Below are 15,492 nucleotides of genomic sequence, written 5' to 3' on the forward strand. Positions count from 1 at the left end.
ATGTTTTAGAGGAAGTAGGCGCAGTGAAAAACCTTAAAATAATATGAATCGAAATCATGGTTTCAGTTTTTCATAATACAATTATGTAAAAACTATTATCAGCTGGTTACTCTTAATATTGAACTGCTGACGTAGGCAGCTATCTCCAACGGATGATATGAAAAAGCCCAGGAATCCCCTGGACATAATCATCAGTGACTCTGAGAGATAATGTTTCTGTGGGTGTTAAACGTGGTGGTAGTTCTATTGTGACCCTGATTAACATAATGAAGATGCTCTGGTATCTGACCACGCAATGGGGGCTGACGGGTTTCAGCACCACCAGTGTGGACGGCGACACCCCCTCTGAATCAACGGTGTGATTTTGTGGGCTCATGGCAGGCTAACAGAGAAATACATTTACAGTTGTTGTACATTTTTAAATTGTACAATTGCTGGCATTTTTATGATTGATTGCAGCTCATTTGATAGTTTATATAAACTTAGTAGTAAAAAAAAGTGTTTCCTTCCACTGGGCTCTTTTTAGAATGACTGTTTTGGATGAAGTCTGTGAGCAATACAATATTTTATTTTCCATCCTGGTTTACACCTTTACACATTCTGAGTCATAGGCTTACCTCTTGGCTGCCCATAGGATGTTGTACATCAATATGAACAGTATATCATTGCACGGGCTAATGGTACTCTCTCTGTGTGCTGTAAGTTAGAGCGCTTGGGTAGTGTGACTGCTGTGGCTTTAAGAGGTCTGTACTGTTGGCCCCTCATTGGGTGTTAGAGATGTACGCTGTGCACCAATAGCGTGCAGAACTGTACAAAGAGATCTACTCTCTCCCCCAGCCTCAGCACAGTAACCCTTACACTACTCTGAGCTGGAGGAGAGAGAGAGATGTGCTTACACAGACGGAAGGATAATGTCATCTAAACATCAGTATCTATATCAAAACTAATGGAAGATGCTAAATGGAATATACATTCTGGAGATGAGTTTTGATATGAAACTCTTTGTTCTGGACAGTATTTAAGTGGGAATTGTGTTATAACGGATCAGGGATGACAAAGAGAATGGGATACCGAGACTGGGGATGGCTGGCTCTTTGGTGGCATCATTTCTTTCTCTTGTGGAGTACAATAGACGGACAGACTCGCTACACCATCCCGGAGGAACTGAAACAGGGCTCTGTGGTAGGAAATCTAGCCAAAGATCTGGGGTTGGGACTATCTGAGATATTTGACCGTAAACTGCGTGTCGCTTCTGAGGCTGGAAAGCAGTACTTCAGTGTGGATGCAGGGAAGGGCGAGCTGGTCGTCAATGAGAGAATAGACAGAGAGACTTTATGTGGACAAAGCGCCAGCTGCGTTTTACCTCTGCAGGTTGTCATTGAGAACCCGTTACAGTTGTATCGAATTGAGGTGGAAATACGAGACATAAATGACAATTCACCAAATTTTATCACAAAGGAGCAGGCTTTAAAAATAGCAGAATCTGTTGTAGCGGGTGTTCGTTTTCCATTGGAGAGCGCAGAGGACCCAGATGTGGGAAGCAACGCACTTAAGATCCTACACCATTAGCAAAGACGACTGTTTTAGTTTAAAGGTAAAAGAGCTTCGTAATGGAAGAAAAGTCCCAGAGTTAGTATTAGAGAAACCCCTTGACCGGGAGAAAAAAGCTGTCCATCAGCTACTATTGACAGCACTAGATGGGGGGAGTCCAGTCAGATCCGGGACGTCACAGATAACTATCACAGTGCTTGATGTAAACGATAATATCCCCGTGTTCGAAAAATCATTGTACAAGGTTTCCATAAGCGAAAATAGTCCAAAAGGCACTTTTATGGTTAAACTTAAGGCGATAGATATAGACGATGGTCAAAATGGGGAGGTGAAGTATTCATTTGGTGAGCGCACCCCCGAGTCTGTACTTTCGACATTTGACATTGTTACGGAAACAGGGGAGATATTTTTGAAAGGAAAATTAGATTTCGAAAATGCTGCAAACTATGAAATTGATATCAGTGCTAAAGATAAAGGTACTCCGGAGATGGAGGGACAATGTAGTGTTCAGGTGGAAGTGGTTGACCTGAACGACAATGCTCCCGAAATCGTCTTCACCTCCCAAGCCGAGTCCGTTGCGCGAAGACGCACCCAGTGGCACAGTAGTGGCTTTGATTAGTGCCCGGGACCTAGACTCCGCGAATAACGGTAACGTAACGTTACAGCTCCCGCGACACTATCCTTTTAAACTGAAACCGTCATTTTCTAATAATTACGCAGTGGTCACCAGTGGTGTTTTAGACCGAGAGAGCTTCTCAGAGTATAATATTGAGATAACAGCCACTGATTCGGGCTCCCCTCCCCTGACTACCAAGAAAACTATACCTGTCAGTATCATTGATGTCAACGACAACCCCCCTAAATTCACTCAGTCCTCCTATGATGTCTATTTAAAAGAGAACGGACTACCAGGATCCACGCTCTCCTCAGTATCCGCATCTGACCTGGATTTCGGGGATAATGCCAAGATCTCCTACTCCATCCTAGACTCCAAAGTGCAGGGCGTGTCTGTCTCCTCCTATGTGTATATGAACTCTGATAACGGCAGCATCTACAGCATGCACTCGTTTGACTATGAGACACTGAAGGTGTTTCAGATTCTGGTGCAGGCAAAGGACCACGGCTCTCCGTCTCTGAGCAGCAACGCCACTGTCCATGTTTTTATCCTGGACCAGAACGACAATGCCCCCGCTGTTATTTACCCCTCCGCTGCCCTGGGCTCGCTCTCTCACCAGAAGATGCCCCGCTCCGCTAAAGCAGGCCACCTGGTTACTAAGGTAACGGCCGTGGACGCAGACTCGGGCCATAACGCCTGGATCTCGTATAAGCTGGCGGAGGCCACAGACGCGTCTCTGTTCAATGTCAATCTTTACACAGGGGAGGTGAGGACTAAACGCGCTGTGTCCGAGCAGGATGACTCCTCTCAGAGGCTGCTTATAGAGATAAAGGACGACGGGGAACCGGTACAGTCTTCCACCGTCACAGTGGCCATACTGGTAGAGGACGGGCTCCAAGAACCCATCTTGGACCTGCGGCAGAAAGCGCCAGAGCCCGGAAAGAATAGCGGGAGAATCACCCTGTATTTGATCCTCTCTCTGGCCTCGGTGTCCATGCTGTCTCTGGTGACTTTTTTCATCTTAGCGGTCAAGTGCGTTAGAAACAGCAGGAGCAGCGGTAGTTGCTGCATGAGACTGGACGACTTGGACGGCTACAATAACCCCAATAGAAACCTGCAGATCCAGCTCAACACTGACGGACCTATTAAGTACGTGGAGGTCCTGGGAGGGGACATGTTGTCTCAGAGTCAGTCCTTCAGGTCTTGTCTCTCTCCCATGTCAGAGTTCAGTGATTTCACCTTCGTTAAGCCCAGCAGCACCACTGACTTTAAGGAGATGATCAACGTCCTAGACGCGTCTTTACCTGACAGCGCCTGGACCTTTGAGAGCCAGCAGGTGAGCAGTGAATGGTAGTTGATTGTGACTATCATGATGTTCGAATGTAGACTGTTTAGTGACGTCATTAATCACCATTAGAAGAATACGTAACAAAATAACCTCCACTGGTGTCTTTCATTCCAGAAAGCATAGCTGTTGTTTTGGGTGGTTGTTTAGATTGAATAAGAATATTGTGTAGCTAGCGCATAGTTTATGCTCAGTATTTTGTCATGTTTTAGAGGAAGTAGGCGCAGTGAAAAACCTTACAATAATATGAATCGAAATCATGGTTTCAGTTTTTCATAATACAATTATGTAAAAACTATTATCAGCTGGTTACTCTTAATATTGAACTGCTGACGTAGGCAGCTATCTCCAACGGATGATATGAAAAAGCCCAGGAATCCCCTGGACATAATCATCAGTGACTCTGAGAGATAATGTTTCTGTGGGTGTTAAACGTGGTGGTAGTTCTATTGTGACCCTGATTAACATAATGAAGATGCTCTGGTATCTGACCACGCAATGGGGGCTGACGGGTTTCAGCACCACCAGTGTGGACGGCGACACCCCCTCTGAATCAACGGTGTGATTTTGTGGGCTCATGGCAGGCTAACAGAGAAATACATTTACAGTTGTTGTACATTTTTAAATTGTACAATTGCTGGCATTTTTATGATTGATTGCAGCTCATTTGATAGTTTATATAAACTTAGTAGTAAAAAAAAGTGTTTCCTTCCACTGGGCTCTTTTTAGAATGACTGTTTTGGATGAAGTCTGTGAGCAATACAATATTTTATTTTCCATCCTGGTTTACACCTTTACACATTCTGAGTCATAGGCTTACCTCTTGGCTGCCCATAGGATGTTGTACATCAATATGAACAGTATATCATTGCACGGGCTAATGGTACTCTCTCTGTGTGCTGTAAGTTAGAGCGCGTGGGTAGTGTGACTGCTGTGGCTTTAAGAGGTCTGTACTGTTGGCCCCTCATTGGGTGTTAGAGATGTACGCTGTGCACCAATAGTGTGCAGAACTGTACAAAGAGATCTACTCTCTCCCCCCAGCCTCAGCACAGTAACCCTTACACTACTCTGAGCTGGAGGAGAGAGAGAGATGTGCTTACACAGATGGAAGGATAATGTCATCTAAACATCAGTTTCTATATCAAAACTAATGGAAGATGCTAAATGGAATATACATTCTGGAGATGTGTTTTGATATGAAACTCTTTGTTCTGGACAGTATTTAAGTGGGAATTGTGTTATAACGGATCAGGGATGACAAAGAGAATGGGATACCGAGACTGGGGATGGCTGGCTCTTTGGTGGCATCATTTCTTTCTCTTGTGGAGTACAATAGACGGACAGACTCGCTACACCATCCCGGAGGAACTGAAACAGGGCTCTGTGGTAGGAAATCTAGCCAAAGATCTGGGGTTGGGACTATCTGAGATATTTGACCGTAAACTGCGTGTCGCTTCTGAGGCTGGAAAGCAGTACTTCAGTGTGGATGCAGGGAAGGGCGAGCTGGTCGTCAATGAGAGAATAGACAGAGAGACTTTATGTGGACAAAGCGCCAGCTGCGTTTTACCTCTGCAGGTTGTCATTGAGAACCCGTTACAGTTGTATCGTGTTGAGGTAGAAATACAAGATATGAATGACAACTCCCCTAGTTTTCCTTCAAAACAACATACATTAGAGATTGCAGAATCTACTGCGGCAGGTGTACGTTTTCCATTAGAAAGCGCACAAGACCCAGATGTTGGAAGTAATTCTCTTAAATCATATACTCTTAGTAAAGACGAATGTTTTACTTTAAAATTAAAAGAAATCACTGGTGGAAGAAAAGTGCCAGAACTGGTTTTGGCTAAACCTCTGGACAGAGAGAAAAAAGTTGTCCATCAGCTATTATTGACAGCGCTTGATGGGGGCAATCCCATAAGATCCGGAACGGCACAAATAACCATTACAGTGCTTGATAATAATGACAATATTCCCGTTTTTGAAAAAACTGTGTATAAATGTTTATGTAAGTGAAAGTAGCGGGAAGGGTACTTTAATACTACAACCTAAAGCGACAGACATCGACGAGGGCCAAAATGGGGAGGTAGAGTATTCGTTCGGTGTGCACACACCAGATTCCGTGCTGTCTGTATTTGAGATTGATCCTGTGACCGGGAAATTGTTTTTAAAGGGGGAATTAGATTTCGAGAGTGCTGTACATTTTGAAATTGACATCAGCGCGAAAGACAAAGGCACCCCTAAAATGGAGGGACATTGTAGTGTGCAGGTAGAAGTCGTAGACGTTAATGACAACTCTCCTGAAATCGTCCTCACCTCTAAACCGAGCCCTGTGCGCGAAGACGCACCCAGTGGCACAGTAGTGGCTTTGATCAGTGCCCGGGACCTAGACTCCGGGAATAACGGTAACGTAACGTTACAGCTCCCGCGACACTATCCTTTTAAACTGAAACCGTCATTTTCTAATAATTACGCAGTGGTCACCAGTGGTGTTTTAGACCGAGAGAGCTTCTCAGAGTATAATATTGAGATAACAGCCACTGATTCGGGCTCCCCTCCCCTGACTACCAAGAAAACTATACCTGTCAGTATCATTGATGTCAACGACAACCCCCCTAAATTCACTCAGTCCTCCTATGATGTCTATTTAAAAGAGAACGGACTACCAGGATCCACGCTCTCCTCAGTATCCGCATCTGACCTGGATTTCGGGGATAATGCCAAGATCTCCTACTCCATCCTAGACTCCAAAGTGCAGGGCGTGTCTGTCTCCTCCTATGTGTATATGAACTCTGATAACGGCAGCATCTACAGCATGCACTCGTTTGACTATGAGACACTGAAGGAGTTTCAGATTCTGGTGCAGGCAAAGGACCACGGCTCTCCGTCTCTGAGCAGCAACGCCACTGTCCATGTTTTTATCCTGGACCAGAACGACAATGCCCCCGCTGTTATTTACCCCTCCGCTGCCCTGGGCTCGCTCTCTCACCAGAAGATGCCCCGCTCCGCTAAAGCAGGCCACCTGGTTACTAAGGTAACGGCCGTGGACGCAGACTCGGGCCATAACGCCTGGATCTCGTATAAGCTGGCGGAGGCCACAGACGCGTCTCTGTTCAATGTCAATCTTTACACAGGGGAGGTGAGGACTAAACGCGCTGTGTCCGAGCAGGATGACTCCTCTCAGAGGCTGCTTATAGAGATAAAGGACGACGGGGAACCGGTACAGTCTTCCACGGTCACAGTGGCCATACTGGTAGAGGACGGGCTCCAAGAACCCATCTTGGACCTGCGGCAGAAAGCGCCAGAGCCCGGAAAGAATAGCGGGAGAATCACCCTGTATTTGATCCTCTCTCTGGCCTCGGTGTCCATGCTGTCTCTGGTGACTTTTTTCATCTTAGCGGTCAAGTGCGTTAGAAACAGCAGGAGCAGCGGTAGTTGCTGCATGAGACTGGACGACTTGGACGGCTACAATAACCCCAATAGAAACCTGCAGATCCAGCTCAACACTGACGGACCTATTAAGTACGTGGAGGTCCTGGGAGGGGACATGTTGTCTCAGAGTCAGTCCTTCAGGTCCTGTCTCTCTCCCATGTCAGAGTTCAGTGATTTCACCTTCGTTAAGCCCAGCAGCACCACTGACTTTAAGGAGATGATCAACGTCCTAGACGCGTCTTTACCTGACAGCGCCTGGACCTTTGAGAGCCAGCAGGTGAGCAGTAAACAACAGCATTGTGACGAATAATATTCCTGACTCTAGTGCTATATGACGTCCTATCATGAGAATTCAGAGTTACTTTTTCACGTAGCCTATGATGTTATAATCCGTAAGTGAAGATCCACCATCAGTTATGACATCACACCCTGAGAGTGTATGATGAACATTAGCCTGTATTATGACGTTTAATTGTCCAGGGTGCAATTTATGATATAATAATGTCGGCCTAATATTATATATTATTAGCGCCAAATCATGCTTACCGGTATGCACATTCACCTCAACGTTGTAGCCTATGAGAAAGGGATGATATCTTAACCTGCATGTCATATATGGTTGTCGAGTAGTTCCGAAAAATAATACATTTTAAACACTTATCAACTACATAAAAAATGTAGACTTGTGGTTTCATGAAAAACATTTTCTTCATAACGAAAATGATGAAGACTATTATGATTTGTCAAAATATGAATTTATATCAGACAAATAGTGTTAATAGTTATTAAAGCCTCTTTCGTTTATTACCTCATTTAGCATACCAGTGAATTATATGGATTTCTTTAGGCCTATATCGTAGCACTGTAATTTCTCATTAAAGTATTTTGTCAGTACAGTAGGCCTACTAATTTGCACCGGATCAAACGATAAGTGACTTTTGTTATCTAACAGTAAATCGCTCTGGATAAAGGCGTCTGCTAAATTACTCAAATGTAAATAAGTGCATATGCCATTTATTAACTGTTGTAGTAGGCCTGTTACAACACAGCTGTTGTAAGTAGGCCAATGTATTTGTTATAAATGACATTGCTGCCTCCTAGTCAAGACGAGTCTAGGTTACATAATGGTGTATTGTTCAAGCGTTATCAACACTTCTGAAAAGGAAACGCTTTGGAAACATGCCACCTTGCGGCTAAATCTAGCATTGCAATTTGACCATCAGTTTATCACTTCCTTTTTAACGTTGCCTATATTCAGTGGAATAAGTTCCTTTCGTTGAAAAAACATAGCAACAAGTTCATACTTACTCTTGTGGTTCATACCTACCCTTGTTTGTTTCGGTCTGTGCAGCATGCCTTTGGAAAAGGCATAAGTCACTTTCTTAAAAAAAAAACTCAATAATTTTATTTTACGCTTCCCGTTGCCTTTATGTTCTGCATTCGGAGTTGTTTTGCTTAAAACAATAATGGATTTAGCCTGTAACGTGTCGGTAACTTGGTTGTTAGTGCAAAAGAAGTGCCTCTAAAAAGTTTTCACTCTCTCCGCTTTGTGAAAGAGTTGTTTCTGTATGGGGAGCAAGCCCCGGGTTCTCGGCCAATAGGAAACGGGTCTTTGTGTCTGTGTCCCCGCCCTAAGAGGAGCGGAGCAGAGGAGACAGACTGGGGAGAGTTTTAGCCGAGCCTTCATACAATTTAACTTTCCTCTTTATTTTACATATAACAATTAGGGCGTCATGACTACTTATAAACTTCCCACCGCACTTTTTCTGAAACGGAAGTGTTTACCAACAGCCTGGTACCGTCGTTTTCACGAAACTATGGATTAGTTACGGTAAAGAGGAACTTTTAACTTTTTCCATCCCCCGAACCCATCTCATAATGGAATCCAGACAGAGGAAGCACTGCGGAGGGTGGCCCGTGCTGGGGCTATGGTTTTCCCTGGCGTGCCTCATGGGCGCGACCGCCCAGCTTAGTTACTCGGTGTCCGAGGAGCTCCGGCCGGGGTCTGTGGTCGGGAATATCGCTAAGGATTTGGGTCTCACCGTTCAAATGATAATTAAGAGAAAATTGCGGGTGGTCTCGGAATCTAACGCGCAGTACTTCGAGGTGAACCAGGCGACTGGGGATTTTATTATTAGACAGACAATTGACAGGGAACACATGTGCGAATTAAGTGCAACATGTTCACTACATGTTGAGATTGTACTCGAGGACCCTTTAGCAATACATCGGGTTCTTGTGGATATTGTGGATGTGAATGATAATGCGCCGCAGTTTTCCACTAAGAATATTTCCTTGGAGATATCAGAGGCGGCCGCGCCGGGCACCCGGTTCCGACTGGAGAGTGCGCACGATCCAGATGTGGGTATCAACTCTCTGCGTACTTATCACCTCGCACCCAACGACCGCTTTGTTTTGAATGTGGAAACGAAAAGTGACGGGAGTAAGTTCCCGGAGTTAGTTTTAGAGAAGGCTTTGGATAGGGAGACGCAGGCCTCGTTTCGCCTGTTGCTTACTGCCCTAGACGGGGGACAGCCAGAGAAGTCTGGCTCCACTCTTCTACTCATAAAAATTCTGGACGTCAATGACAACGCGCCCGTCTTTGACAAGTCGGTGAAAAAGGTTAGCGTGTTGGAGAATGTTGAAAAGGGCACTTTAGTAACGAAACTGAACGCGACCGACGCGGATTATGCTCAGAACGGGGAGATCTCCTTCCTGTTTAGTAAATACACGCCGGACCGGGTGCTCAAGCTATTCAACGTGGATTCGAAAACCGGTGAGGTCCGTGTGAATGGTCACGTGGATTATGAGACAGCGAATGAGTATCACCTCACTGTGCAGGCCAGGGATGGGGGAACGCCCGCCATGGAAGCATCCTGTAACATCAAAGTTGAAGTCACTGACGTGAATGATAACTCTCCGGAGGTGATGTTGACGTCACTGACCAGTCCTATCCAGGAGGACGCAGCACCGGGCACAGTTATCGCCCTCATCAGCGCAAGGGACCTGGACTCTGGTAAGAACGGCAAGGTAACATTAAAGGTCCAGTCTGGCCTGCCCTTCAAACTCAACTCCGCCTTTGGAGAGCACTATAACCTCATTACCGACGGCAACCTGGACCGAGAGACCATGGCTGATTACACCGTGGTCATCATGGCGACCGATGCTGGCTCCCCTCCCCTGTCGTCGCGTACGACCTTCGTGGTCAAGCTGTCAGATGTGAATGACAACGCTCCGTCGTTCTCCCAGCCCTCCTACTCAGTGGACGTCCCCGAGAACAACGCCCCCAGCACCCCCATCGCCATGGTGATGGCCTCTGACCCGGACATAGGGGACAATGCCCGCGTCTCCTTCTCCATCCTGCCCAGCATGGTCCAGGGCTCAGCCATCTCCTCATATGTCTACATCAACCCAGAGACTGGCCACATCTACAGCATGCGCTCCCTGGACCATGAAACCCTCAACGCCTTCCGCATTGAGGTGCAGGCCCGAGACGCCGGGGCGCCACCCCGGACCACCAACGTCACCGTGCATGTGTTCGTAGTAGATCTTAACGACAACGCGCCCGTCATCGTGTACCCCCCCTTCCCCCAGGACACGGTGCTGCAGCTCAGTGTGCCGCAGTCGGCTGGGCCAGGCCATCTCATTAATAAACTGCTGGGGGTGGATCCTGATAGTGGTCATAACGCCTGGTTGTTCTACTCCATCGCCCCCGGGCCTCACGCTGCTCTGTTCCTCATCACCCCCCACACCGGCGAGCTCCGCACCACTCGCAAGCTAGCTGAGGAGGAGGGTGGCTCCGCCTATGACATCATCGTGGTCGTCCAGGACAACGGCGAACCTACTCTCTCCACCACTGTGGCCATTACGGTAACCGTGGAGGAGAAGGGCGCCAGCGCCACCGCCATGGACAACCGGAAGACGTCGGTGATGCGGCAGACTGGGATGTCTGACATCACCCTGTACCTCATCATCTCACTGGCCTGCGTCTCGGCCGTGTCCTTCCTCACCTTCCTCATCCTCATGGTGCGATGCCTCCGCCACCGCAGCGACCTCGGAGGGACAGGCTGCTGCTACAGCCATTACCGGCCCAGCAGGGCCTACCATCAGAGGCCCAACAAGGACCTCCACCTGCAGCTCAACACAGATGGACCCATCCGTTACATGGAGGTGGTGGGAGGGGCTCAGGACCCCCCAGGAACACGAACATACAGACCTTGCTACTCCACCACCTCCAGCCGCAGTGACTTCATGTTTGTCAAGACACCCATGATGAGCCATAACAACACACTCAGTATGACGCTCAACAGGAAGCACCTAATGAACTCAGCCAATGAGGTGAGGGCACCAGGGGGCAGAAGGCAGGGTATTGGTGAGATAACTCTATTAGCCATATCACAGGTGTTTCTGAAAATTTGAGGTCTATACGGACTAGGTTATAACCAGTGGCGGTGAAGGTTTTATCCAAAGATGGTTGTCTTTATTGAGTTAGCTTACCATATTGTATGGAGAATTCAATTCATGGTTATGATACTATCTTTAACATCCAGTCTTGAGCCTTCTCACCTAGATTGACTAAGTCACCTAACAATGCAGTATTTCTCCTAAAGCCTAGTGTTGTTGAGCCTCATCCTTCTCTTTAGGACGTGGTGAAGGGGCCCTCCTTACTGTGTCATCCAGCTAGAGGAGGAAATGAAGGAGAAGAGGAGAGATTTAATATTTCATCTGACCCAAGGCTAGGAAATGAGGTCTCCCTCTCTTTCTGACTTTCAATTACTAAACAAGATCAGCAGGGAAGCACTGTGCTCTGAGAGAATGAGGGAGAGAGGGAATGGATGGATTGGAGGGCAGAGATTGGAGGGAGAGAGGGAATGGATGGATTGGAGGGCAGAGATTGGAGGGAGAGAGGGAATGGATGGATTGGAGGGCAGAGATTGGAGGGAGAGAGGGAATGGATGGATTGGAGGGCAGAGATTGGAGGGAGAGAGGGAATGGATGGATTGGAGGGCAGGGATTGGAGGGAGAGAGGGAATGGATGGATTGGAGGGCAGAGATTGGAGGGAGAGAGGGAATGGATGGATTGGAGGGCAGAGATTGGAGGGAGAGAGGGAATGGATGGATTGGAGGGCAGAGATTGGAGGGAGAGAGGGAATGGATGGATTGGAGGGCAGAGATTGGAGGGAGAGAGGGAATGGATGGATTGGAGGGCAGAGATTGGAGGGAGAGAGGGAATGGATGGATTGGAGGGCAGAGATTGGAGGGAGAGAGGGAATGGATGGATTGGAGGGCAGAGATTGGAGGGAGAGAGGGAATGGATGGATTGGAGGGCAGAGATTGGAGGGAGAGAGGGAATGGATGGATTGGAGGGCAGAGATTGGAGGGAGAGAGGGAATGGATGGATTGGAGGGCAGAGATTGGAGGGAGAGAGGGAATGGATGGATTGGAGGGCAGAGATTGGAGGGAGAGAGGGAATGGATGGATTGGAGGGCAGAGATTGGAGGGAGAGAGGGAATGGATGGATTGGAGGGCAGAGATTGGAGGGAGAGAGGGAATGGATGGATTGGAGGGCAGAGATTGGAGGGAGAGAGGGAATGGATGGATTGGAGGGCAGAGATTGGAGGGAGAGAGGGAATGGATGGATTGGAGGGCAGGGATTGGAGGGAGAGAGGGAATGGATGGATTGGAGGGCAGAGATTGGAGGGAGAGAGGGAATGGATGGATTGGAGGGCAGAGATTGGAGGGAGAGAGGGAATGGATGGATTGGAGGGCAGAGATTGGAGGGAGAGAGGGAATGGATGGATTGGAGGGCAGAGATTGGAGGGAGAGAGGGAATGGATGGATTGGAGGGCAGGGATTGGAGGGAGAGAGGGAATGGATGGATTGGAGGGCAGGGATTGGAGGGAGAGAGGGAATGGATGGATTGGAGGGCAGGGATTGGAGGGAGAGAGGGAATGGATGGATTGGAGGGCAGGGATTGGAGGGAGAGAGGGAATGGATGGATTGGAGGGCAGAGATAGGAGGGAGATAGAGGGGAAGGTTTAGAGTATACAGATGGAGAGGAGGAGAGTAACGACAGATGGAAATAGAGTAATGGAATAGTGAGATAGGAAGTGGAAGGGAACAGGATGACCGAGAGCGGAAGAGAGAGGGGCTGGAAAAGAGGAGGGGTGTGAGGGACAGGGGGGAGGATAGAACAGAGGGAAGGAAAGGGAGAAGAGGGGGTGAATCAGTCAAAGAGTAAAGCAGAAGCTGAAAAACAGGAATTCCAGAGTCAGCGCTCGACCTCTCACTTCCTGTTGTCCTCTGAACCTTGATTGGTTCCATGCTTCTGAGTCACAAGACAACCATGGCCTCGCCCTGTGTGGACGTCTGTACGCCTGTGGCAGCAGCTCTGGCCAAACATTCCCAAACCTCATTCCCAGAGCACTTGTTAAGAATACCATTCCACTCTATGTTCTCGGGGTGTGGATGGAAAGTTATATTCTGTTGAAAATCTGTCCACATACAGTATACAGAGGACACCTCTCTGTTCACTGACTCACTATGTAGCTCTGGGTTTCCAAGATGGCTGCCTGTGCTCTAGTTTTGATGATTCATGTGGAGAGACTGTGGCCTCTTTCCCCTATTTACATTTCTTTTATCCTTTTTTTAATTTAGCCTAACCAGTGATTATAGTTTTAGTAAAGTCCATACAGAAAGAGGTCAGTGGGTGGAGTTGTGGTTTAGTTTTAGTTTTTACGTTTCTCTGTTGAGTTACACAGCTTACGTTTCTCTGGTGAGTTACACAGCTTACGTTTCTCTGTTGAGTTACACAGCTTACGTTTCTCTGTTGAGTTACACAGCTTACGTTTCTCTGTTGAGTTACACAGCTTACGTTTCTCTGGTGAGTTACACAGCTTACGTTTCTCTGGTGAGTTACACAGCTTACGTTTCTCTGGTGAGTTACACAGCTTACGTTTCTGTGGTGAGTTACACAGCTTACGTTTCTCTGTTGAGTTACACAGCTTACGTTTCTCTGGTGAGTTACACAGCTTAGGTTTCTCTGGTGAGTTACACAGCTTACGTTTCTCTGTTGAGTTACACAGCTTACGTTTCTCTGTTGAGTTACACAGCTTACGTTTCTCTGTTGAGTTACACAGCTTACGTTTCTCTGGTGAGTTACACAGCTTACGTTTCTCTGGTGAGTTACACAGCTTACGTTTCTCTGGTGAGTTACACAGCTTACGTTTCTGTGGTGAGTTACACAGCTTACGTTTCTCTGTTGAGTTACACAGCTTACGTTTCTCTGGTGAGTTACACAGCTTACGTTTCTGTGGTGAGTTACACAGCTTACGTTTCTCTGTTGAGTTACACAGCTTACGTTTCTCTGGTGAGTTACACAGCTTAGGTTTCTCTGGTGAGTTACACAGCTTACGTTTCTCTGTTGAGTTACACAGCTTACGTTTCTCTGGTGGGTTACACAGCCTACGTTTCTCTGGTGAGTTACACTGCCTACGTTTCTTTGGTGGGTTACACAGCTTACGTTTCTCTGGTGAGTTACACAGCTTACGTTTCTCTGGTGAGTTACACAGCAGCTGTTTCTCTGGTGAGTTACACAGCAGCTGTTTCTCTGGTGAGTTACACAGCTTACGTTTCATCTGGTGAGTTACACAGCTTACGTTTCTCTGGTGAGTTACACAGCAGCTGTTTCTCTGGTGAGTTACACAGCTTATGTTTCTCTGGTGAGTTAGACAGCTTATGTTTCTCCGGTGGGTTACAAAGCAGCTGTTTCTCTGGTGAGTTACACAGCAGCTGTTTCTCTGGTGGGTTACACAGCCTACGTTTCTTTGGTGGGTTACACAGCTTACGTTTCTCTGGTGAGTTACACAGCTTACGTTTCTCTGGTGGGTTACACAGCAGCTGTTTCTCTGGTGAGTTACACAGCTTATGTTTCTCTGGTGAGTTACACAGCTTAGGTTTCTCTGGTGAGTTGCACAGCCTACGTTTCTCTGGTGAGTTACACAGCAGCTGTTTCTCTGGTGAGTTACACAGCTTATGTTTCTCTGATGAGTTACACAGCTTACGTTTCTCTGGTGAGTTACACAGCTTATGTTTCTCTGGTGAGTTACACAGCAGCTGTTTCTCTGGTGAGTTACACAGCAGCTGTTTCTCTGGTGAGTTACACAGCAACTTTTTCTCTGGTGAGTTACACAGCAGCTTTTTCTCTGGTGAGTTACACAGCTTACGTTTCTCTGGTGAGTTACACATCTTATGTTTCTCTGGTGAGTTACACAGCTTACGTTTCTTTGGTGAGTTACACAGCCTACGTTTCTTTGGTGAGTTACACAGCCGCTGTTTCTCTGGTGAGTTACACAGCTTACGTTTCTTTGGTGAGTTACACAGCCTACGTTTCTCTGGTGAGTTACACAGCAGCTGTTTCTCTGGTGAGTTACAAAGCCTACATTTCTCTGGTGGGTTACACAGCAGCTGTTTCTCTGGTGAGTTACACAGCTTATGTTTCTCTGGTGGGTTACACAGCCTACGTTTCTTTGGTGAGTTACACAGCTTATGT

General features: G+C 47.1%; 2 protein-coding genes and 1 pseudogene across 27 annotated transcripts in view; all 3 read left to right on the top strand.

Annotated features, from left to right (window-relative positions):
* The window catches only part of LOC106611851 (protocadherin gamma-A11), a 259,444-nt gene that overhangs the window by 218,166 nt on the left and 25,786 nt on the right, over nucleotides 1–15,492 (top strand). Inside the window, exon 1 of one of the 26 annotated variants that reach the window (XM_014212450.2) lies at nucleotides 8,567–11,279. The exons of 24 other annotated variants lie outside the window; for them this stretch is intronic. In XM_014212450.2, the coding sequence (XP_014067925.1) occupies nucleotides 8,820–11,279 (2,460 nt within the window). In that variant the 5' untranslated portion in view covers nucleotides 8,567–8,819. Of the gene's footprint in view, nucleotides 1–8,566; nucleotides 11,280–15,492 lie in introns of those variants that run through there. One more of the 26 variants, XM_014212451.2, reaches the window with a different exon arrangement.
* LOC123744647 (protocadherin gamma-C5-like) lies at nucleotides 991–3,713 on the top strand (annotated as a pseudogene).
* Nucleotides 3,831–5,805, top strand: LOC123744657 (protocadherin gamma-C5-like). Its single transcript, XM_045724000.1, has one exon. The coding sequence runs from the start codon at nucleotides 4,767–4,769 to the stop codon at nucleotides 5,523–5,525; it is 759 nt and encodes a 252-aa protein (XP_045579956.1). The 5' UTR covers nucleotides 3,831–4,766; the 3' UTR covers nucleotides 5,526–5,805.

This window comes from Salmo salar, chromosome ssa09 (genome assembly GCF_905237065.1).
Source record: "Salmo salar chromosome ssa09, Ssal_v3.1, whole genome shotgun sequence".
NCBI lineage: Eukaryota > Metazoa > Chordata > Actinopteri > Salmoniformes > Salmonidae > Salmo > Salmo salar.

What these genes read in the sequence shown, in the direction of transcription:
- LOC123744657 (XM_045724000.1), top strand. Translation starts at nt 4,767, where the DNA reads ATGACAAAGAGAATGGGATACCGAGACTGGGGATGGCTGGCTCTTTGG.